This window comes from Babylonia areolata, chromosome 8 (assembly GCF_041734735.1).
Source record: "Babylonia areolata isolate BAREFJ2019XMU chromosome 8, ASM4173473v1, whole genome shotgun sequence".
Taxonomy (NCBI): domain Eukaryota; kingdom Metazoa; phylum Mollusca; class Gastropoda; order Neogastropoda; family Buccinidae; genus Babylonia; species Babylonia areolata.
The window spans coordinates 25,015,618-25,039,318 of record NC_134883.1 but is presented as its reverse complement, the minus strand read 5'-3'; the positions used below and the strand labels follow the sequence as shown (position 1 = coordinate 25,039,318).

Genomic DNA, 23,701 nt, shown 5'->3' with positions numbered 1-23,701 from the left:
TATACACACACACACACACACACACACACACACATATATATATATATATATATATATATATATATATATATATATATATATATATATATATATATGCGCGTGTAAGTTTCCGAGCTGGGGCAGCGCATACATATTTCGATCAGGATAGGCTCAAGATTGCCATCAGCCTGCGGTCAGTTTCTATTGCCCTTCCTCTCCCTTTTTGTCTGTCATCCTCGGCCCCCAGTGCCTGTCATTCTTCCACTATTGACCTGCAGACGTCTCAGCCTTCTCGCCCTGTGGCTCGTTTGGGGGGAAAAGTGTCGGTGCTAAAACGGATTCTTGGCGTGAAAGATGAAATTGCTTCCTCTTCGTATTCTGGCGCAGTAGAGGGGAAAGGGGGTGAGGGGGGGCGGGAGGGGGAAAGGGGGAGGGGGTTAGGGGAAGGGGGGGAGGGAGGTAGGGGTGGGGTGGGGGGCGGGAGGGAAGATTCCAGCATTATCGATGGGGGGGGGGGGGGGACTTGGCTGTGGGGCTAGCAAGGTTCTGAGTCTGAGCCTGAGAGTCTGAATCGAGGCTGATTTCTGTGCTTGCTGTTGTTGATGCTGATGCTGTTGCTGTTGCTGTTTCTGCTGCTGCTATTGCTGCTGCAACTGCGAGGTTGTCTGAGCTTTTGGAAACCAATCATTTCTCCCCCGCAACCCCTCCCCCCCTCCCACACACACACACACACACACGACCCCCCCCCCAAACCCCCCCAACTCGCTCTCCTGTCTCCCAGTTTGCCAGCAGCGAAGTGGTGTGTGTGTGTGTGTGTGTGTGTGTGTGTGTGTGTGTGTGTTCCAGCGACGTCAATTTTTTTTTTCTTTTAGGAGTTCCCTAGCAAGAGTCCTTGTCTAGGTTTTTCTGACCAAAAAAAAAAAAAAAAATCAAAAAAATCGAACAAACAAAAAAACGATGCTTTTTTCTGCCCTCTCTGTCATTTTCCTTTTCTTTTTGGTTCCCTAGCAAGAGTCATTGACGGTTTTTTTTTTCGACTAAAAAAAAAAAAAACATGAATCAACCGATACTTATTTTTCCTGCTCTCCCTGCCACTTTTTTTTTCTTCCGTTCCCCTTACCTTTTTTTTTTCTTTCAATGCTGAACATAGCTAACGAAAATGACATTGAATATATATATATATATATATTAAGTGACATTGGTGTAGCGGGTGCAATATCCTCGTCAGAATAAATACTAGTTTAGCAATGGGTGTGGTAAGGAAGGTGGGTGAGCGAAGAAAGAAATATTAAGGCAGCCAAGACTGTCACAACTCTGGGGGTGGTGAGCACGCGATGAAAAAAGAAAGTTACCCAAGATGAAATATGACTTTACAAATAACATCGAAAACACAAGGAACACACACACACACACACACACACACACACACACACACACACACACAATTGGGATTAACTCTTTCTTTTCTTTTTTTTTTTTTTTTTTACCAAAAGATACAGGGCTGGGTCAGCAGCGCTAAATTTGCATTATGTGAAGGGTAATTGTCGTAAAGTCGTGGGAAACAATTAGCGGTTGACTTGGGTAACATTCTTAATTAAAGCTTTGCAAACTTCGCTAAAAAAAAAAAATAATAAAAAAAAAAATAAAAATCGCTCACGCAACTTAACCCAGGGATAGAGAAAATCTTTTTTTTTTCATTTTATTTCCCTAACCGTTCTGCTTAGCAAACCGGACATTCGAGAAACAGAAAAGGATACCCGGAGGGCAGGCTTTCTCACATGGGGAGTGGGTGGGTGGGTTGTTGGTTGTTGGTGGTTATAGTGGGGTGGGGGGGGGGTGCGGGTGGGGGTGGTGGTGGTAGTGGCCAGCAGAAAGACAGACAGACAGACAGACAGACAGATATCTAGATAGCATCGGACCCAGTACAGCAGAGCAGTGAGAGGCTAGCGGGGGCTTCGGGCGCGTGGGTCCACTGACTTCCAGGTCTAGATAAAAACAGATAGGGAGAGATAGGGAAAGATGGGGTCCAGATAGGGAAAGATGTGGGGGCCAGATAGGGGGTCGGGTGGGTGTGTGTGTGTGTGGGTGGGTGGGTGGGGATGAGGGGTGGGGGGGAGATTAGGTGGGTGGGGGTGGGTCGGTGGAGTGGGGTGTGTGTATGTGTGTGTGGGGGGGTGGGGTGGGGGGTGGGGGTTGGGGGCAGATGCCCTCGCGATAACACTGCCCAGGATCTGGCCCCCAGAACAGAGAGAGAGACAGAGAGAGAGGGAGAGGGAGAGAGAGCGGGGTGGAAAAGTGGGTTTGGCTTGGTGTTTTTCCCTTCTGTCTCTCTGTCTGTCTGTCTGTCTGTCTTCCTGGCTGATGATTTGCTTGCTTGTTTGTTTGTTTGTTTGTTTGTCTGTCTGTTGCTTGTTGGTTTTTGTTTTCTGTCTGGGCATGTGTTTGTTTGTTTGTTTGTTTGTTTGAGTGTCTGACTGTAGGTGTTGTCTGATGTATGCATGCATGCAAACACTTGCGTACACACATATTCACAAACACGACCGCCGCCACCACTGCCCCTATACACATGTATAATTATATATACACGCGCGCACTCACCTATGCCCACCCACATATGTCTTTCGCTCTTTTCTTTTATGTATATAATCATGATATGTGTATACATTTGTGTGTGTGTGTGTGTGTGTGTGTGTGTGTGTGTGTGTGTGTGTGAAATGGATATCTGGATATCAGTATGTAATATCTCTTTCGATATTTGTACCTCACACAAACACACACACACACACACACACACACACACACACACAGAAGCGTTTTGTTTGTCCCGTAATAGTAGACGCCACAAAACGGTTGGCTGGCTAAACCCCACCCCCCATCCCCCTCTCTCTTTCTCTCTCTCTGTCACTCCCAACCCCCCCCCCCCCCCCCTCTCTCTCTCTCTCTCTCCGTGTCAAGCCTAATCGTCACCCACACAATGAACGCATGTCTCTTGTCGTGAACGGACACCGACATTATAACAATTCATTATGTTTTATAAGCGTTTCAGCTGCAGGGCCATTTGTTTATTTCTCTATTAATTTGTTTATTCATTTATTCATTCATTTATTTATCTACCATTTTTTGTTTTCCTTCCTCCCACCCCCTCATCCCCCCCCCACCCCCCACAATATTGTGAGCAGAATATCCATTTTTTTTTTTTACTGTTCAAAGCACCTTCTGCAGCTGCATAGATGACATAATACACACAGCCCTGTTTGTATACAAATTCATAATCATAAACCTAAGCTGGTGGTGGTGGTGGTGGTTTTTGTTGCAGCTATCAGCGCGTGCGCACACACACACACACACACACACACACACACCACACAGCTGGGTTGTTCGCCTGGTCGCTCATTCATCTGGTTGTCGGGATTAATAGGCAGTCCTTCGAAGGAATAATAAAGAATATAAAGCGTTAGCAGCGTAATGGAACGGGAGAAGGGACATTTAGGGTGAGGGGGTGGAGGGGGTGTTGGAGTGTTATGAGAGAATGGATCTGATGAGCTGCTGTTCTAGTTCTAGTTCTAGTTCTAGTTTTTCTGTGACCTGTTTGCTTGTCTGTCTGCTTGTTCGTGTGTTTGTGGGGTTGGGGGGGTTTGGGGTGTGGGTGTGTTGGTGTGTGTGTGTGTGTGTGTGTGTGTGTGTGTGTGTGTGTGTGTGTGTGTGTGTTTTACAGTCATATGGCGGGTTTTTCCAGCACTATTGTCTCGTTTTCAGTAAGTGTACATTCGTGCTCACAAACAGGCACGCGTGTACAGAAAATAGAGAACATGCAGTTGCCAGTGTACAAAAAAAAGAAGAAAAAAAAAGAAGAAAACAAAAAGAAAAAAAGAGAGAGAAGCTAATACTATAATTTGAAATTCATGTCTTAAACAGTCCGGGAAAAGATTAGCACACACACACACACACACACACACACACACACACACACACACACACACACACACACACACACAAAACACACACACACACACACACACACACATGCACAAACACTAACAAGCAGGCACAGTAACACACACACACACACACACACACACACACACACACACACACACACACACACACACACACACACACACACACACACACACACACACACACACACATTCATTTAACGCAATACTCTGCTGGCGTCAGGCGACACTTAAGGGGTCACTCACACGTTACTTAGCAGGCCACTAAAGCTCTTGTTCCATCTTCAGACTGTCGCGTCGTGCAGACACACTTTTGTTATGAGGTCGGTCAGGAACTGACTTGTTACGAGGATTTGTTCCGGTTCTCATTATGGAATTCTCGTGCGACAGTTGTTGAGTGGTTTCACTTTCTTGTCATATATATATATATATATATATATATATATATATATATATATATATTATATGTTGTTAATTTTCTCTGTTTTTCTTCTTTTTCTTTTTGTCTTCGTATGCTAAGAGTGCAAACTAATAGTGCAAAGTTTTCAATCAACGCCCGCAATACGCTGTGTTACAACTTAGAGCGATGTTTGTCAAGTCTCAAACGCTATGCTGTGTCGATGGTTAGGATCTTGCATTTGAGTTTTCAGTGGTAAAAGTTCCGGTTCGATTTCTTCATCCGAAGTAAAAAGATAGAGAGAAATGGGGTATTGTTAGGGTGGAACAGAGATCAAACGTATGGTGAATGCATAAGAATAAAAGAAAGAAGAGAGAAATGAGGTGCTATTTGGCTGGTTCGAATGAATATCACTCATGCGTTAAATGCATAGGAAGAAAGATTGAGAGAAATGGCGGTGGGGTGAAGGTGGAGGTATTGGCTGGTTCGAACGGATATCACACTTGCGGTAGATGCATACAAAGAGATAGAGAGAAATAGAGGTGGGGGTAGGGTGTGGGGATATTGGCTGGTTCGAACGGATATCACACATGTGGTGAATGCACACGAAGGAAGAAGAAAAAAAAAAAAAAAAAAAAGAGAGAAATCGGGGTACTGGCTGGTTCGAACGGACATCAAACAGGTGGTGAATGCATAAGAAGACAGATAGATTAGATAGAAGTAGGGGGAGGATAGGTGTAGGGGTATTGGCTGGTTCGAACGGATATCACACATGCGGCGAATTCATCAGAAGGAAGAAAAGAGGAGAGAAATAGGGGGTGGAGGATGGGGGTGGGGTGCTACTGGCTGGTTCGAACGGATATCACACATGCGGCGAATTCATCAGGAGGAAGAAAAGAGGAGAGAAATGTGGAGCAGTATTGGCTGGTTCGAACGGATATCACATACAAGCAGGTGTGAATGCACTGGAAGGAAAAAAGTAAGAGATAAGCAGGGGTAGACGGTAGGGCTGGTATGGGTCCAACGGACATCACACTTGTGGTGAAGGCATACATGTACACGCAACGTGGCCAGCAGTGAGTGACGCCCAGCACGCTGACAGGGGATGTGATGGTCAATACTTCAGGGGGAGGGGAGAAGTTCAGGCAGGAAACAGCGCAACCTGAAACGGCTTCGTAAATTAGCTCTCACTCGTAAATCAACACAGGACAAACACTCACCCGCACACACACACTCACATTCACACTCACCCGTACACACACACACACACACACACACACACACACACACACACAACTTCGAGTCTCTCTCTCTCTCTCTCTCTCTCTCACACACACACACACACACACACACACACACACACACACACTACCTTCGCTCGAACTCCAATTCGAACCCAACCGCATTCCTACTCAACACATCCAGCTCACCCCTAGTTTTATCATCATCATCATCATCATCATCATCATCATTCTTCTTATCATCATTATCATCATTCTTATTACTATCATCATCATCATCATCACCACCATCATCATAATCATAATCATCATCATCATCATCATCACCATAACCACCATCATCACCATCACCATCACCATCATCATCATAATCGGTTAAAAACCTATCTTCTATCACTCTGTAACGAAACTGCATGTATCGATAACTCACTCTCTCTCACTCTCTCACTCACTCACTCACTCACTCTCCCTGTTCCTCTTCCAGCCCATTCACCCCCACCCCACCCCGCCCCACCCACCTCCCCTCCCCTCCCTTCCCCTCCCCTTCCCTTCTCTCTCCCTCCCCTCCACTGAATAACAATTATCCCTCAGCTGGGGTTGCGCAACCCGAAACTGTTCAAATTTTGACACCACTGTGAGCTATCTTCTTCTTCCATCAAGTCTGCAAAACACAGTGTCGGCACACTGGCTCCAGAGGGTGAAAAAAAAAAAAACCCAAAAAAAACAAACCCAAGCCAACCCACCAACCAACCAACCAAACAAACAAAAAAACAAAAAACAAACCCCTATCCAAATCGTCCATTAACTCTTTTTGTCAGAGCCTTCCGCAAAGTTTACTTTCTCGGATCGATCTGTCTGTCTGTCTGTCTGTCAGTCTCTCTGTCTCCTCTTGTGTTTGAAAGTTTAGTGTGTAGTCGTAGTCGTAGTAGTCGTAGTAGCAGTGGTAGTGGTAGTGGTTGTGATAGTGGCTGGGTCGTCGTTACTCTTGCGAGGTGATGCCTTTGTGTGTGTGTGTGTGTGTGTGTGTGTGTGTGTTTGCCCGTTTTTTTTGTTTGTGTGTGTGTGTGTGTGTGTGTGTGTGTGTGTGTGTTGTCTCTATGTGTGGATGTGTCTGTTTTGGGGATGGGGTGGAGTTTTGAGGTTGAGATGTTGGGGTGTATATGTATTGTGTGAGTTTGAGTGAAGAGAGAGAGAGAGAGAGAGAGAGAGAGAGAGAGGGGGGAGGGAGGGAGGGAGGGAAGCAGAATGGAGCGCATGTATGGGATATCAATAGTGGTGGTTAATCTCTCTAACACTTGCATGCAGTTACTGAAGTAAAAGTCATGTAACTGAACTAAAAACAGTGTCACTGACATTGGGTTAGAGGGCAAAGGGTAAAGGAAACAGAAGCCATTGTTGTATCGTTATCTTTCTTTTGTTGTTGCTGTTGTTGTTGTTGTTGTTGTTGAGCGTAGATTTTTGATGTGAAGTTTACAGGATGAGTAATGAAAACGTTCGGATGTGCGAGAAGTAACGTAATCAAAATTAATTTGGGTAAGTACGATATAATAAACGATATAAATAAAAAAAAAATATATATATATATAAGAAACGCGGCCACCCAAGAACACAACGCGCTTTCTCCTCTTCTGTCCAACACCCCCACTCCCTTTCTTACCCCTACCACATCCACTCCTCCTCCATCACCCATCCTTCCTCCGCTACCCCCCCTCCCATACACACACACATCCCCAACACACAATCGTCCATCCGTCCCACAGATAGTTTTCTGCCACCACCACCACCGTCGACTCAGCTCCGTCGACCCATCAGTCCCCCAACCCACCCACAATCCCATAGCGATTTCCGGTAGCTGTTCGCGCATGCGGTCTAGGTGGATACTGGACTCTGTGTGTGTGTGTGTGTGTGTTGTGAGTTGAGTTGCTGAGCTGAACCAATCTGGACTGCTGTCGGGCTGGCTTCGTTCTCCTTGTGCTTGACCCTTTGGCCAGTAGCGGTCATTATGGTAATTACTGCCGGCCCACCACCACAGGCTTGACCACAAAGGAAATGAAAACTAAAACTGCTCCCTGGGAGGACGCTGCTACGAGATTCCGTTGAGGGCTGGGAGGGAAGTGAAGAGAGTTTTTGGGCGTGAGGTTTACAGGGCTGGGGAGGGTGTGGGGTGTGTGTGTGGGGGGGGGGGGAGGAGGGGGGGGGGGGGGGGTGGCGGTCGTTCTTTTTCCTGTTGACGTCTTCATTAGGCTACTGCGAATGTTGTTGTTGTTGTTGTTGTTGTTGCTAGACCCTTAGAGAGAGAGAGAGAGAGAGAGAGAGAGAGAGAGAGAGAGAGAGTGAATTGACCATATATATAATTATATATAATAGGTATAATCGTATATATTATATGTATAAAATGTTGCACAATATACACACACACACCACACACACACACAATATATATATATATATATATATATATATATATATAGGCACAACTAGACACAGCGGTACCCTGACACAAAAAAGGAGAACAGAAAGATATATATATATATATATATATATATATATATATATATATATATATATATCTTCTGTTCTCCTTTACATATATATATATGTATATATATATATTATATTATTATATATATCTTTCTTGTTCTCCTTTTTTGTGTCAGGGTACGCTGTGTCTAATTCTGCCTGATAGTATGCATGGTTCTGGAGACATGAAGACAAACAAACAAAAAAAACCCAAAAACAAACAAACAAAAAAAATGACAAATGAAAAATAATAGAAACGGTGATACTGTTGGTAGAGTTTTGGGGGCGGGTTTGGGTGGGTGGGTGGGGGGGGGGGGTGTCAGGAGAGGGGTAGGGGAGAAAACCAAAGTAAGATACAGGAACCTCAAAAACAACAACACGAAACACTAGCGTCTTCTCACTTCATACAAAAGCATGTGTTTAGTCGGGCGAGCTTTTTTTGAAGCCCCTATTCTTTCTGCGTGCGTGCGTGCGTGTGTGTGTGTGTGTGTGTGTGTGCGCGCGCGTGGCGTTGACTGAATAAGCTAGCGTATCGTCACCTTCGATCAAATCCATTTCACGTGTTGATCGGTGGGAACAGATGGCTTTCCCTTTGCTATAAAGCTGCTCTGTTGTGTTCTTGGGATCGTATAGTAGTGCCCTGATCATATCTGTTCTTTTTCTCTCTTTTCTTTTTCTCGGTCTCCTGTCTTTGTTTCTCGATCTCTGTTTGTGTCTGTTTTGCTTCTGTCTGTTTTCCTTTATCTCTTTCCATGACCTCTGTCTATGTCTCCATTTCTGCTTCAATCTCTCTCTCTCTCTTTCTCTCTGTGTGTGTGTGTTTCTCAGTGTCTTTGTCTTTCTCTCCCCCGCCTCTCTTTTTTCTTCCTGTGTCTCTATGTCATTCTGCCTTTGTCAATTTCTTTCTGTCTCTCCTCTCTCTCTCTCCTTCTCTTTCTTTCCTTCCACACTCTCCCTCCCTCCATCTCTATCCAGTCTCCCCCTTCGCATACCTCCTTTTTTAAATTTTTTTAGACATTATACGTATGCCAAAGTTTGATGTCTTCGGAACGCACCGATGATTCCTTCGTCAGTGCCTCTCTCTCTCTCTCTCTCTCTCTCTCTGTGCTGTGCTTCTTTCTCTTGCATCTTATCTGCTGCCGCTTCTGACACAGAATCAGTTGTCGCTCTCTTGTACAATCTCCTTTTGCAAAAAAAAAAAAAAAAAAAAAAAAAAAAAAATCTTGCGGGAGTTTGAGGAGGGGACTGAAGGGGGTGGAGATGTATATGTGTGTGGGTGGGTGGTGAGGGTAGGTTTGGGCGTGGGGTTTGGGGAATGGGGGCTGGTGGGGGGGGGGGAGGGGGTAGGGGTAGGGGTACCCGCTTAATCTGGTCCACACTTGCTCAGTCTTTTCCGTCAGCACCCCACCCCCACCCCTCCCTCCTCCCGTTCTCCTCCGTTTCCCCGTTCCCCGTTCCTGTTTAATTCCCGTGGTTTCCCGGAGGAATCAGTCAGTGACGGGCGCCCGGGACTGTTGTGCGCATGTCCGTTTTGATAGGAAGTGACGTGGGCTTGTCGCCCTTGTTAACCAAGGCGAGGCTGTGATGGCGGCGGCAGTTGTGGCGAGAGGCATCAAACTCTCCTGACCTCGGAGTAGGGAGGAGGTGGGGGTGGGGGGGGGGGGGGGGGGGGGGGGGGGGGGAGAGGAGGGAGGTAGGGAGGTAGGGCGCCCGAGTCTGCTGCTGCTGCTGGCTGCTGTTTGTTGGGGTTTTAGGGGTTTGTTGGCGGTGATGATGATGACGCCATTAGTGCACGTGAATCAGCTGAGAGGTGTGCGTGTTGTGGGGTAGGGTGGGGGTGGGTGTGGGGGAATCTGTGTGTGTGTGTGTGTGTGTGTGTGTGTGTGTGTGTGATCTCTATGTGTGTGTGTCTATGTGTGTGTGTGTAACATAATATATATTTTTTTGTGCCAGTTCGTTACAGATGCACCGGGGGCCACTTTGGGTTTTCCCGCAAGCCACAGTACCAGTACATGCACACACACACACACACACACACACACACACACACACACACACACACACACACACACACACACAAGAGCGCGCGCGCGCACCCGCGCACACGTTAAAAACAGATAAAAGCAGGTGTTGTGCCTGTTTAAGTAATGTACCATCTGAAAAGTGAAAATTGGACTTGACTTTTGACATGCACAAACAGAGATAAACACGGCAACTGCTTCAAAAATATCAAAGAAATAAATACAAGAAAGAAATAATCTTTTATAGAGATGGAGACAGAAACAGCAAAGGAGGGGGGGGGGTTGATCAAGGGGTGGTGGTGGTGGTGATGGTGGTTGTGGTGGTGGTGGTGATGGTGTGTTTTTAACAAGATAAGTTCCAAGCAAAATGTTGGAGAGAAGGGGAGGTTGGGTGAGGGGGCCGAGGGGGGAGGGGGGTGGGGGGTGGACAAGGGGATACTGTTGAGGGGTGAAGGAAATCCCAGCTTCCCCCCCCCCCCCCCCCCCCACAACCCCCACCACCCCGTCCATCCATCCCTCAGCTCCCTCGATGTAATTATGGAGTTCGACGATCCACTGTCAAATTGTTCAGGACTTGGGTCTTGGTTAGGTCTTCGTTCGGTGAAGGTTTGCTCTGAGGGAAGAAGTGTGTGTGTGTGTGTGTGTGTGTGTGTGTGTGTGTGTGTGTGTGTGTGTGTGTGTGTGCGCGCCTGTGTGTGCGCACACACACACACACACACACACACACACACACGCGCGCGCATTCTACTTCCGATCCGAACGTTTTATACAATGTATTCCACAAGTTACGAGCAAGGAGAGATGAGGAGAGGCAGTTAAACGGTTCCAGCAGTAAAAACAAGCCGCCTCCTCCTCCTCCTCCTCCATTCTTTGGCTTTTGATGGTTAGCGGTGTGTCCAAATGGACTGATGCGGCATGGACAGGCCGGGTAATGGAGGGGCACCAGGCCGGCCTGTCACTTCAGTCCACAGAGATCAGGTGCTGAGATATGCTAATAGAACTCTCCCTGTCTCTCTCTCTCTCTGGCTCTCTCTCTCTCTCTCTCTCTTTGACCAGCCCACGCACCCTGGCACCCATACCTCCTCCCCCCCTTCCTCCCATTCCTGTCTCCCCCTGCCTCCCACACCTCCCCCCTCCCCCCCAATCCCCCCCCCCCCTTCTCCCCCTGCGCCCTGCCCTCACCAATATTGTTTTGACCCGTTGGGACCGGGGACTTTATTTCATTTAGAATTCTAATTAAAAGGGATTCCTCTTTTCGTGGTGCTGTGATTTCGGGGGCAGATAGGCTTGAAATCCCAAAATGCACTTTCGTGTGGGACGTGGGAGACAGACACACAGAGAGAGAGAGAGAGAGAGAGAGAGAGAGAGAGAGGGGGGGATTTCAGGGGGTGGGGTGGGGGTAGGGGGTAGGGGGTGTGGGCTAGGAGTTGGATGTGAAGATTGGTGACGCTGTTGTGGTGCTAGGGAAGGGAGAGGGTGGGTGTGGAGGTGTGGGGATGGTGGTGATGGTGGTGGTGGGGGGGGGGGGGGGGGGGGGGGGGGGTTCTTGTGTTCCGGGTTTACCGGAAGTTCTCTGCCGGTACAGTGCAGGACAGTTCGTGATTTGGAAGTGTGTTCCCAACAGCATCCGTGATAGAGGGGGAAAAGGGACATACAATATGGTCATCTTATACTCTCGTTCACAACAAGAACAGCAACAGTCTGTCACAGGCGATCCCGCCATTAGCATCTGGTGATGTCAGTGGCGCGAGGCGTTCGTTCGTTCGTTCACGTTACTCCGTTCACACTCACTCGTTCACACTCCACTCTGACGTGTGAAAGCCGGTCGTCGACCATTAGCATCTGTTTCTAAATCCTGTACGGTGGTGGCTTGTTCCACTTTTATGCCCGCACATGTGGTCTGCAGCAAGCTACCCGGATAAAAAAGAAAAAAAAAAAAAAGAAAAAAAAGTTTTGTGAAAGTGTGATCCTGTTTGGGAGAGGATGGTGGGGAGGGAGGGAGGGAGGGAGGGAGGGATGGTGGCGGAGGAGTCCACAGCCACCATACTTGTCGATAGGGTACTGTAGGAAAGGAGCTGAGGGTCAGAAAGCGGGTTGGGTGGTGGTGGTGGGGTTCTGGTGGGGGCGGGGGGGGGGGGGGGGGGGGAGGGGGGCGAGGGGAGTTGGTCTGTAATGTGACGAAGGCTGTTTTATAAGATGTATATACATTGTGGAATAATTCTTATTACTTTTTGACCAATAGGAAATTTAAGAAAAACACGAACAAACAACGAGAACAGAATCAGAGTAAAAAGAAAAAACAAGCACTGAATTGAAAACAGTTACTGACAAGACAAGACAAGACAAAAAAGGTGCACTTTGATGGTGGTTTGCAGTATCGTGTTTTTACCAGGGCAAATAAGAAGTATCATAATAGAGTTACCGATATATTCTAGTACGCTTATTCTTGTTCCATAATAGTCTGGCAACACAATTCACTACCCCCCCCCCCCCCCCCCCCCCCCCCACCCCCTCACCGCCCTTTCTTTGTCCAGACGGTTATACCGGAAGTTGGCTTGTACCTTGTATGTGTGGGCTTTCTCTCTCTCTCTCTCTCTCTCTCTCTCTCTCTTTGTCTGGACCTGTCTGGACCCCAGTCTTAGAACAACTGCTACTCGTCACCCTCTTACTCCCTGAGAAAAAAACAACAACAAAACTCTCTTTGACCTTGGCTTGAGAACAAACTTGAGGTCGAGAGAATATGTGGCAGCAGGTCTGTAATCTTACTGGTCGATCAACGACGAGTTGTGTGGTTTGGTGACATACTGTACACCGACCGGGTCTTTCACGTCCTGTGCGAGTGAAGTAAAACTATATCAGGGAATACCAAAAATAACTGAGGAAGAAGAAAAGGGACTCACAAAAATCTCAGTGGTGCGACTGTGGAGGGAGCACTTCTATTGGGGAAACGTCCAGCTGAAGGTGATGTCCTTGCATGGTAACAAAACGGGGAATCAACGAAACTCATTCAATAGTCATTTAAAAAAAAAAAAATCTTTGGCTGCGAAGACATCCGTCACTTGCTTAATGATAAGAGTCAAGTACTTATCCTGTTCTTCTGTAAATGTGGTTATGTTCCAAATAAAATATTGTTTAACTAAGTGTCATTTTTTTTAAATCCAAGGTCTGCGCATTAAACCTAGACATAACAAAAGAAGAAGAAACAAACAAACAACGACAACAACACGTTACAAATGTTTGAGATCCCACGAGACCTCGTGAGGTGGGACACGACATTAACGAAATGGGATACGAACTCCTTCTTCTTCTTCGGTCTACAAGGTCTACTACAGAAACTCACGATGCAGTGGCGGTCTCCACTCTGGGGGAGGGGGGAGGGGGGAACGCTCACTCAGTCTGGCTCCGCGACTAAGCCATTATTGTCGTTATTAGGGGGCATAGTAGGTCGTGTCCTAAGTACGTTGAATCAGAACAGGCACCACTGAGCGGCACCACTGAAGAGACTCAGCAGCAGTGCAGAGTTTCCTCTGGTGTGTGGCCTCCTGGCCGCGACCTAACATCGATGGTTCCCTGCGGACTGCCGACACTGGATGGGGGAATCTAAATGAACAGCGTGGGAGTAATGCCACTGAAACAGTGCAGATGATGGAGCAGCAACAAATACAAACAAACAAAAAACAAACAAAACAAAAAAAACCCGCCCAACTCACGATGTAGTTGTTACCCCATGTCCCAAGGACGGAACAAGAAAAACAAAAACAAAAAAACAACTACCGCCGCCCCCAACGCCCCCCCCCCCACACCGCACACACACACACACAATAGAAAATAAAAGTGATAAAAATCTACTACCACTAATACTGCTAGTACCACTAACTATACTTCTGCGAAAAAGTCCATGGAGCGGGAATGAGGAACTATAATCGAAACAGAAACAAGAAACTCGAGTTCCGCGGCTTTCCAAGGTCCAAGCAGTTGAAGGAGAGAGGAGGAGGAGGAGGAGGAGGAGGAGGAGGAGGAGGAGGAAGAGGACCGTTGTAGTGGTAATAACGTTCTGTTACCAGAATTCTATAGGCCCTTACAGTGACGTGTGTGGGAGCTGTAGTATATAGGAACCACCATCACCAAGTCTTCTGGTATACAACCATCACCACCACTACCGCAACCAACCAATCGTATTGTGCAAGGCAAGGCAAGGCTAGGCTCGGCAAGGCAGGGCAAGGCAAGGCAAGGCAAGGCAAGGCAAGCCAAACCACGTGAAGCGGGCGCGGCACTTAGCGGTTGGCGACAGAACGGCTGGCGCGTCTCTCTTCCGATGGTTGAGGACATTTTTCCTTGTCCCCTTCACGGGGCTTCTCCAGCTCAAGTTGACCCTCCTGTTCCCCCCCCCCCCCCCCCCCCCGCCCCAAACTCCTCACTCCCTCCTCACACTTACACACACACACACACACACACACACACACACACACACACCATTCCTCCTTCCTTCCTTCCAGCCACCACATCCTCGCCACAGCGCAGCCTGCTTGTTCTGCTTCAGTCCGGAAAAATGGGCGTGGGGCGAGGGGGTAAGGGGGGGTGGGGGGAGACCCCCCCTCTCTCTCCTCTCTCTCTCTCTCTCTCTCTCTCTATATATATATATATATATATATATATATATTCTGTGCTTGTTTTATTTCCAAGCGCGTTAAGTTACGCTGCTGGTCAGGCATCTGCTCAGCAGATGTGGTGTAGCGTATATGGATTTGTCCGAACGCAGTGACGCCTCTTTGAGTAACTAACTTTTATTTCCAGCTTTTGGCTTGGCTTGCTCTTTAATCGTTGACGATACTTTTAATCTCCCGAGTCGACGCTATCTTCGTCGTACCTCCTGCCGCTTAAGTGAACGTTCCCCCTTTTTTTCTTTTTTCTTTTTTTTTTGGTCACGATTTGATGGTTATCATCATCATCATCATCATTATTATGACAAATATTTCCAACATTACGATGACTGACATCATCATCATCATCATCTTCAATATTATGACAACGAATATTTAAAGTCGCTAAAAGCGGCTCTAATGTTGTCTCTCCGTCCCTCAACCCCGTCACCCACCCACACACCCACAACCCCGCCTCCCTCTCTGCTTCCACTGCAAGTGTTTCTGTAGCTGACAGTCCTTCATCGTCGTCATCCTTTTCAAACGCATTATCGTTCTTAATATTGCTGGGAACTCAAATGAATGGTGGGGCTTGACTAAACTGGAAAAAAACAACAACAAAAAACAAAAAAAAAACAACCAACAAAGCGGCAATTATGATTATAGAGTACTCAATTGTAGTAGTTCTTCGACAAAGGTCTTTGTCTTTAAGATCAAGGCTGTTATCTCTTATACGTATACGCCAGCCATCGAAACAACAGCGCGGAGGTGATACAATGATCTTGACAACCTCAACACATCAGTGACCAGACCCCACTTCTATTCGACGAGATGAAAGCTTTGGAAGAGACAGACACACAGGCAGACAGAGCAGAGGCAGCACGAGGCGACAACCAGAGATTGTAGGATCCTCTTTAGGGAGCTGTCGGTTCCCTCTTGTTGTAAGCAGGAACCAGCACTACTAAGGAAACGGAGGCTGGTGTGATGTGTACAGGGGCGGTGATCGGGAGATGGAACAAGCCGAGGAAGTGAGCGCTTGAGGAGCAAACCGGGGGCCTGTTTCTCCACAGATTAGAGCGTGGAGAAAGTAGAGGGAGCTAGAGCAAAGGCAGGCGAGTGAGGGTGTGAGGGGTGGAAGGCGTTGTTCCGCCAGGCACAGATGGGGGCCGGGTCGCCCTACTTGACGTGACACAACCCTCTCTCTTCCCTCTCTCTCTCTCTCATCTCACGCTCTCTCTCTCTCTCTCTCCCGGAATGCAGCCTCGGCCCGGCCCGGAACCAGCTGGGCCGCCCGGCTTGAGTAGCTTCCCCAGTCCTGTACAACCTCGCGAGATCGCCCCGTAGTGTGTGTGTGTGTGTGTGTGTGTGTGAGAGTGAGTGGTGCTGCCTCCTAGTACTACTACTACTACGGTTTGTGATGGGAAACAGAGTTGTGACGTCCAAGTCACGTGCTCCCTGAGTCCGGTCCGGGCATGCGCGACCCTGTGACCTCATTGGGTCTTTCTAGTATTGTACGTGTTGTGTGTGTGTGTGTGTGTGTGTTTGTGTACGCGCGCGCGTGTATACGAAGTTCCGTTTCTGGCCATGTTTGTATAGAGGTCGTCGAGATTTTGCGCATCGGTTTTAAACAGAGAGAACGAAGTCGTCTTGTTACGACGGTCTGATGAGTTTCGTCTGAGAACTCTTTTTTCGTGGACAAACTCCACGAGTTGTTGTCGTCAGCTGTTTGGCTGATGTCACTGCCTTGCTTGCTTGTGCACGTTGCGAATTCAGGACATGCTCTGCTGCTTTGTCCACTGGTAACAGCAGCCGGCAGTGCACACGAGGCGGTGACTGGACGAGTAGTGGCAGTGCAACAGCCGTGTGCAGTGAAGAGTAGTTAGTTCCACACATGTGTGGTGGTCAGTTTCTTTGAGAAACAACAGCAACAACAACAACCAACCAAACAACAACTTGGTGTTGAGGATGCAGAAATATATTCATGGAAACGTGTTCTTTGGCCTTGAGATGGGTGGGTATTGTTGGGTCCTGTAGCAAGACATGCGTAATACGTGTCTTTTTTTTTTTTCTTCTGCAGGGTCTGTTGAGTGCCATTGCAGCATGGGGCTTCTGTCGCCCTCGGGAATAAATGATAAGCTTGGCTGTATTTTGTTCAGTGACAGCATTCTGGTGAACGGTGTATACATGTGCATACAGTTGAGAAAGACTTGTCGATTTTTTTTTTTTTATCTTAAAAAAAAAAAAATCTAGCTAATGTTCTTGGTGCTAATCTTCTTGTTGGTTCTGTAATTTTTGGAGAACGACGTGGTTTAATGAAGTTTTACAAGCGTGGAGTGGGTGGGGGGGGGGTGGGGGATGGGGGGGGGGGGTAGAGTGGGTGGGTGTGAATAAGTCAGTGAGAGTATTTCTTCCTCTTCCATCTGTTTCTCTTCCTTCTCTTCTTTCCCCTCCTCCTCCTCCAAATAATCTTCCTCCTCCTCCTCCAAATCCTCTTCTTCTTTATCATCCTACCCTTCTTCTTCTTCTTTTTCTTCCTCCTCCTCCTCCTCCAAATCCTCCTCTTCTCCCTCCAAATCCTCTTCTCCTCCTTCCCCTCTTCTCCCCCCCCCCTCCTCCTCCAAATCCTATTCCTCTTCATCATCCTCCCCTTCTTCTTCTTCTTCTTCTCTCTCCTCCTCCTCCTCAAAATCCTCTTCTTCCTTCTCCTCCTCCTCTTCTTCCTTCTCCTCCTCCTCATGACCTTTTCTCTCTCTGTGTGTGTGGGCAGAGGGCAGAGAGTGTGTCAACTGCGGGGCCACTTCCACCCCGCTGTGGCGACGGGACGGCACCGGCCACTACCTGTGCAATGCCTGCGGCCTGTACCACAAGATGAACGGCCAGAACCGGCCCCTCATCAAACCCAAACGGCGCCTGGTGAGTGGTTGTGTTGTAGTAGTTGTTGTTGTAGTTGTTGTTGTTGTAGTAGTTGTTAATGTTGTCGATGTTGTCGTTGTGGTTGTGGTTGTTGTTGTCGTTGTCGTTGTGTGTGTGTGTGTGTGTGTGTGTGTGTGTGTGTGTGTGTGTGTGTGTGTGTGAATGTGTGTGTGTGTGTGTGTGTGTGTGTGTGTGTGTGTGTGTGTGTGTGTGTGTGTGTATGTGCGCGCTTATCTCTAACATCTCTAGTGTTACAAGACCGGTAATTCCGTTACGTTTAAAGTGTTCACAGTAAAAAGAGAGAGAGCGAGAGAATAAGAAAAAAAAAAAAGAAAAAAAGAAAAAAACTATTATAATGCAGATTACTTCGTTTCCGCAAGATCTGAAATGGAGGAGAGAAAAAAAACCCACAAAAAACCCAACACAGACAAGAACAAAAAAAAAAAAAAAAAAAAAATCAAAACTATCCTAGAACAATGTAAAAAAAAAAAGAAACAAACAAAAAAACCGTTACATCACATTCAAGGAAAAGAGCGATGTTATCGGTCAGTACATCCTCATTCAGACCTTGTCATTGAGGAGTGCAGCTTGTTTTGGGCTGAAAGCGTTTGCATCACTAAAATAAAACACACACACACGCACACACACACGCACACACACACACACACACACACACACACACACACACACACACACACACAGAAACGGTGGGGTGAGTGCGAAACAGGGAGTGAGACAGAGAGAGACGGTGGAGAGGCGAAGTAGAGAGAGAGAGAGAGAGAGAGAGAGAGAGAGAGAGAGGGAGCGAGAGAGAGGATATTTATACACGTACACACATACATGCATATATACATGCATGCATACACGGATGGCAGTTCCAAAGCCTTACATATTCGCATATATATATATATATATATATATATATATATACATATACCTATATCTAATATATCTCTCTCTCTCTCTCTCTCTCTCTCTCTCTCTATATATATATATATATATATATATATATATATATATATACGCGATGGACAGTATTCTAAAAGAGTCAGTTCTTTCTGTAGCAACCTTTACTTGCCCCTCACAACTCCTTGAGAGCGAGCGTGTCTCGGACAGAGGTTGTCGACCTTAGGTTTTGAAATGGAATATCCTCTGGCACGGTACATATGTATACCTGAGCTCTACTAATGTTTGCTAACTTGTGCGGTCAAGACGGTTTTTTTTTAAAGGCTTTGGAAGTGGTTGGGTCAAGACGGGACGTGAGTGGGCCAGTGTTGAACTTTTGGTCGATTTGGGGGATGAATTTGTGTGTAACGCTTTCGTTGAAAACATCAATTCCAGCGTGAAGTGTGAAAGAGTGAAGTGTGGTGTGGTGCGCGTGTGTGCGTGCGTGTGTGTGTGTGTGTGTGTGTGTGTGTGTGTGTGTGTGTGTGTGTGTGTGTGTGTGTGTGCACTTACGATTGTTCGCAAAACACAGCCAATGTGTCTGATAATGCTGGTGTGAAATGAAGTTTTAGATATTTCTTTTTTTTTTTCTTCTCTTCTCTCCCGCCCTCGTCAGCTCCCTCTCTATCTCCCCCCCCCCTCTCTCTCTCTCGCTCTTCCCAATCCCACGCTTTTCACACACACACACACACACACACACACACACAGTATAAGCATGTATGCTTGCATGTGTAAATCCACGGGTACGCGCGTATGTATGTGCGCACACACGCACGCATGTACCCACGCGCATTCCAAACACACGTTCACGATACTTTTTTTTAACACCCCTCCCCCCCCCCTCTCCAAATTTCCCCCCCTCCCCCGTTCCCCACCTACCCCCTCCATCCCTGTCCACCTCCTCTTCCTCCTCCTCCTTTCTGCTCGCAAATATACTCTTTTTTTATTATTATAGTTTTCCTCTTTTTTTCCCCCGCCTCTGTCTGCACAGCATCTACAGTTTTATTGGGAAGAAGTTGAAAGCGTAGGCGGCTTTGAGCCTTTTGCAATGGCACCACGGTTATTGGGTGAAAATGTGTCCAGAGTTTGTGGAAGCGTGCAGAAAGCAGGATCAACTTCTCCTTTCCTGCCTTCCTTCCTTACTCGTAGCCCCCCCCCCCTCCTCCTCCTCTTCTTCCTCCTCCTCCTCCACCATGTCCTATTGCTCTGTTTGCCTCTTTCTTTTTCTCCTTCTTCTTCTTCTCCTCCTCCTTCCCTATGCTTCTTCTTCTTCTCTTCGACGATCTTCTTCTTCTTCTTCTTCTTGCTCGCTCCCTCACTCCTTTTTTTTTCTCTGCTTCTCTTTTCCTCTCCTTCTACCTGTATATACTTGCACTTTCGCCTCCCCCCCCCAGACCCCCCGAACGCCCATACACCTACAAAAAACACATATTATACTTATGTATTCATACGGAAGAGGGTGTGTGTGTGTGTGTGTGTGTGTGTGTGTGTGTGTGTGTGTGTGTGTGTGTGTGTGTGAGAGAGAGAGAGAGAGAGAGAGAGAGAGAGAGAGAGAGAAACGAAACGACAGCTGCTTGCAAGCGGAGTGATGACGTTTAATTTTCGGTTTTTGCTTCCTCCTCCGTTTCCATTTCACTCCAACCCATCTACCTACCCACCCACCCCACCACCCATACTCCACACCTCTCCCTCCCCCTCCCATACCATCCACTCTCTTCGCTTTGGAGATATATATATATATATTTTTTTTTTCTCTCTTTTTATTTTATTTTTGTTTAAACTTGCCCATACCCACATCTGCAGATTCCTTTTTCGCCATAATCAGATATTTGAGACCACATTCGTTCTGTCTGCTTGACTTGGAATGAATACGCAAAGGCGTATTGCCGTCCTTTGCCACGCGCTATCATAAAAATAAAGAAACAGATAAACAAACACATACGCAAACAAAGACAAACACTCGTAAAATAACAACAACAGCTACAAAAAACAAACCAAAACAAAACAACCCCCCCAAAAAAAAACAAAAAAAACAAAACAACAACAACAACAACAAAAAACCAAAAAACAACAACCCCCACCCATCCCCCCAATAAAACAACCCAACAAATAAGCAAATAAACAAACAACAACAAAAATGTGTAACTGTCTCTCTTTTTGCCTCTTTTCCTCCTCCCTATTTTTGTCTCTGTCAGTCTCTGTTGGTCTCTCTCTCTCTCTCTCTCTCTCTCATTCTCTTTCTCTCGCTCTCCCTCCTCCCCTCTCTCTATCTTTTCTTCTTTCTCTCTCTCTTTCCCTGTCTCTGTCTCATTCTCTTTCTCTCGCTCTCCCTCCCTGCCCCCCCTCTCTCTCTCTCTCTTTTTCTTCTTCTTTCTCTCTCCCTATCTCTGTCTCAGTCTTTCCCTCCCTGCCCCCCTCTCTCTCTCTTTTTTTCTTCTTCTTTCTCTCTCCCTATCTCTGTCTCAGTCTCTTTCTCTCGCTGTCTCTCCCCCTCTCCCTCTCTCTTCTTTCCCTGTCTCATTCTCTTTCTCTCGCTCTCCCTCCCTCCTTGTCTCTCTCTCTATTTCTTTCTTCCATTTCCTCTCTTTCTCTCAGTCCTTCACGTTCTTTTCCCTTCTTTTCTGTCATTTTCCCCAGTACATTTTCCTCTCGCACCCCATCTGTCTGTCCGTTTAGGTCTGTCTATCTCCCCCTCTCTCTCTTATTTCTCTCCTCACTAAATTTGCCCCCACTCCCTCCCTCCCCCTCCCTTTCCTCTCCTCTCCTCTCTCCCTCTCATCCCCCCCCTTCCCTCTTTCTATCTCTCTCTCCCTTTCTTCCTCATTTCTCAGCCCCCTTCTTCCCTGCCCCCTCCCTCCTCCTCCTCCTCCTCCTTTTTCTTTCTCTCTCGCTCTTTCTCCTCCCCCCTCCCCCCCCACTCTCTCTCCTTTATTTCTCTTATTTCTCACACCCCACTCTATCTGCCCACCCCATCCCCTCTGTCTCTCTATCCCCCCCCCTCTCTCTCTGTGTGTGTGTGTGTGTGTGTGTGTGTGTTTCCTCTCTCCCTCTCTCCCTCCCATCTCTCTCTCTCTCTGTGTGCTATCACCACTCTTCTCCTCTGCCCTTTCTTTGGCTTTCTCTCTTCTCTTCGTATTCTTTTTATCCCCCCCCCCATAATTCCCCCCAACACACACACACACACTCTCGCGCCTCCTCCACCACCCACCCACCCCAACTCCCACCCCTCCACCCCCACCCCACATCTTCTCCTCAGGGCACGTACAGACTACACATGTGGCGCTGCATGAGATCGAAAACCTTTTAGAGGAAATCGATCTGTCGGCAGCCTTCGATTGGAACTGTAGCAATTGTAAACACCAGCAGCAGCTAGCAGCAGCAGCAGCTAGCAGCAGCCAGCGAGGAAAGTAAACACACACCTTCGTGCACCAGTTGAAGGATGAGGATGTCTTTCTTTCTTTTTTCCCTTTCTTTCCGTTTGTTTTTCTTATTTTCTTTCTTCTCCTTTTCTCTTTTTGGTGGGGGTGGGGGTGAGGGGGGGCGGGGGGGCTGGGGGCGTGAGGGGGACGGGGGAGGGTGGGGGGCGCGGGGGGCGTGGGGGCGTGGGGGGGGGGGGGGGGGGGGGGGCTAAGATCTGGTCCACGCTTATTAAAACGCCAAGGGACAACCGTGACATGCACCGTGGTTTAATTTTTTTAAAATTTTAATTCAGTGAAGAAAACAACAACAACAACAACAACAAAAAAAAAAAAAAAACAGCCAAAAAAACCCAAACATACCCAGAAAACAAAAAAGCACGAAAGAAGAACGACCGTTACTAGAAACGAAGTAAAGTATATCATCACCTCAGCAGTTTTCTCTTCTCTTCTCCACCACAGAGGCGAAAATTACTAAAGATAACAAGTAGTCATGATAGATAAAGGTTACAAAAAATATATAACAATAATATTAATAAAAAAGAAGAAGGTTAAAACCGAAACGCATCCTCAAACCCTGGTTTGTGAAACGCTGCGTCAAAAGTCCAACTGCCTAACCGATTCTAGCAAGGCGCCCCCGATGAACAAATGAATAAATAATGATAAATAAATAAATAAATAAATAAATAAAGGGAGACAACAGAACGGGGGGAAAAAAGGAAAGAAGAAAGGGGAAAAGAAGAAAAAAAAAAAAAAAGAAAAAAGAAAAAAAAGCGAGATGGAGAGAGGAAAGAGGTGTGTGAGTTGTGTACAATCTACGATGGTTAATAAATCACGCGTCACGTACGCGTCGACCCGTCAGGCGGTATGCGATGCCGGCGACGCCATGTCTCCCGCGGCAAGACACCGGAAACCCCGGCGAGGGTTATGGGCCCTGAGTTTCCCGGCCGGCGCGCGGCAACTAACGGAGGGCAGGGCAAGTCAAAGTCAGGCCAGGCGATTCCGGTTGTGTTTGTGTGTGTGTGTGTGTGTGTGTGTGTGTGTGTGTGTGTGTGTGTGTGTGTGTGTGTGTGTGTGTGACGTCATGTACATCAGTGATAATTGAAGCATAACAGGTCGTCCATATATATATTTTTGTGTGTGTGTGTGCAGCAAAAGTTAGATATACACCAAAACATGTGTTCATGAACTTATAGAGAGCATTGATAGACCGGCACGGCACGGCACGGCAAAACTCCAAAAAAGATGTATTCATGCTATCCGTGATAGCGTGTCTGTGTTAAAGAAGATGAAGGTGGGATTGTGGGTGCGTGGGTGGGTGGGTGCGTGGGTTGCCGAGGGAAAAAAAAACACAGTGTGAGTCAAAACACACAGAGCCTCTCTCTACGAATTTCTCTATAGACAGACATCCGAAAAAAAAAAGAAGAATAAAACAGAATAAAAAATCAATCTACAAAAAAACTTAGCACACATATACAATGTACATTTAACATGTGAGCTGATCCGAGACAGAAGGAATTGACACGCAGGTATTAAGTACCCCTCGGACAAAAGCTGTTCGTGTTTGTCTGTCGATTCGAGGGGGGGGGGGGGGGGGGGGGAAGATGGTCCACTCCAAATATACAGATCGTTCTTTTTTCACTACCGCGTGGCTAGAGGCTCTCCTCCACCCC

General features: G+C 47.1%; 1 protein-coding gene across 1 annotated transcript in view; it reads left to right on the top strand.

The window, feature by feature from the left end:
- LOC143284676 (uncharacterized) overlaps positions 1 to 23,701 on the top strand; it is a 124,543-nt gene that overhangs the window by 49,194 nt on the left and 51,648 nt on the right. The window contains exon 4 of the mRNA XM_076591595.1: positions 17,522 to 17,667. Within this exon, the coding sequence (XP_076447710.1) occupies positions 17,522 to 17,667 (146 nt within the window). The remainder of the gene's footprint in view (positions 1 to 17,521; positions 17,668 to 23,701) is intronic.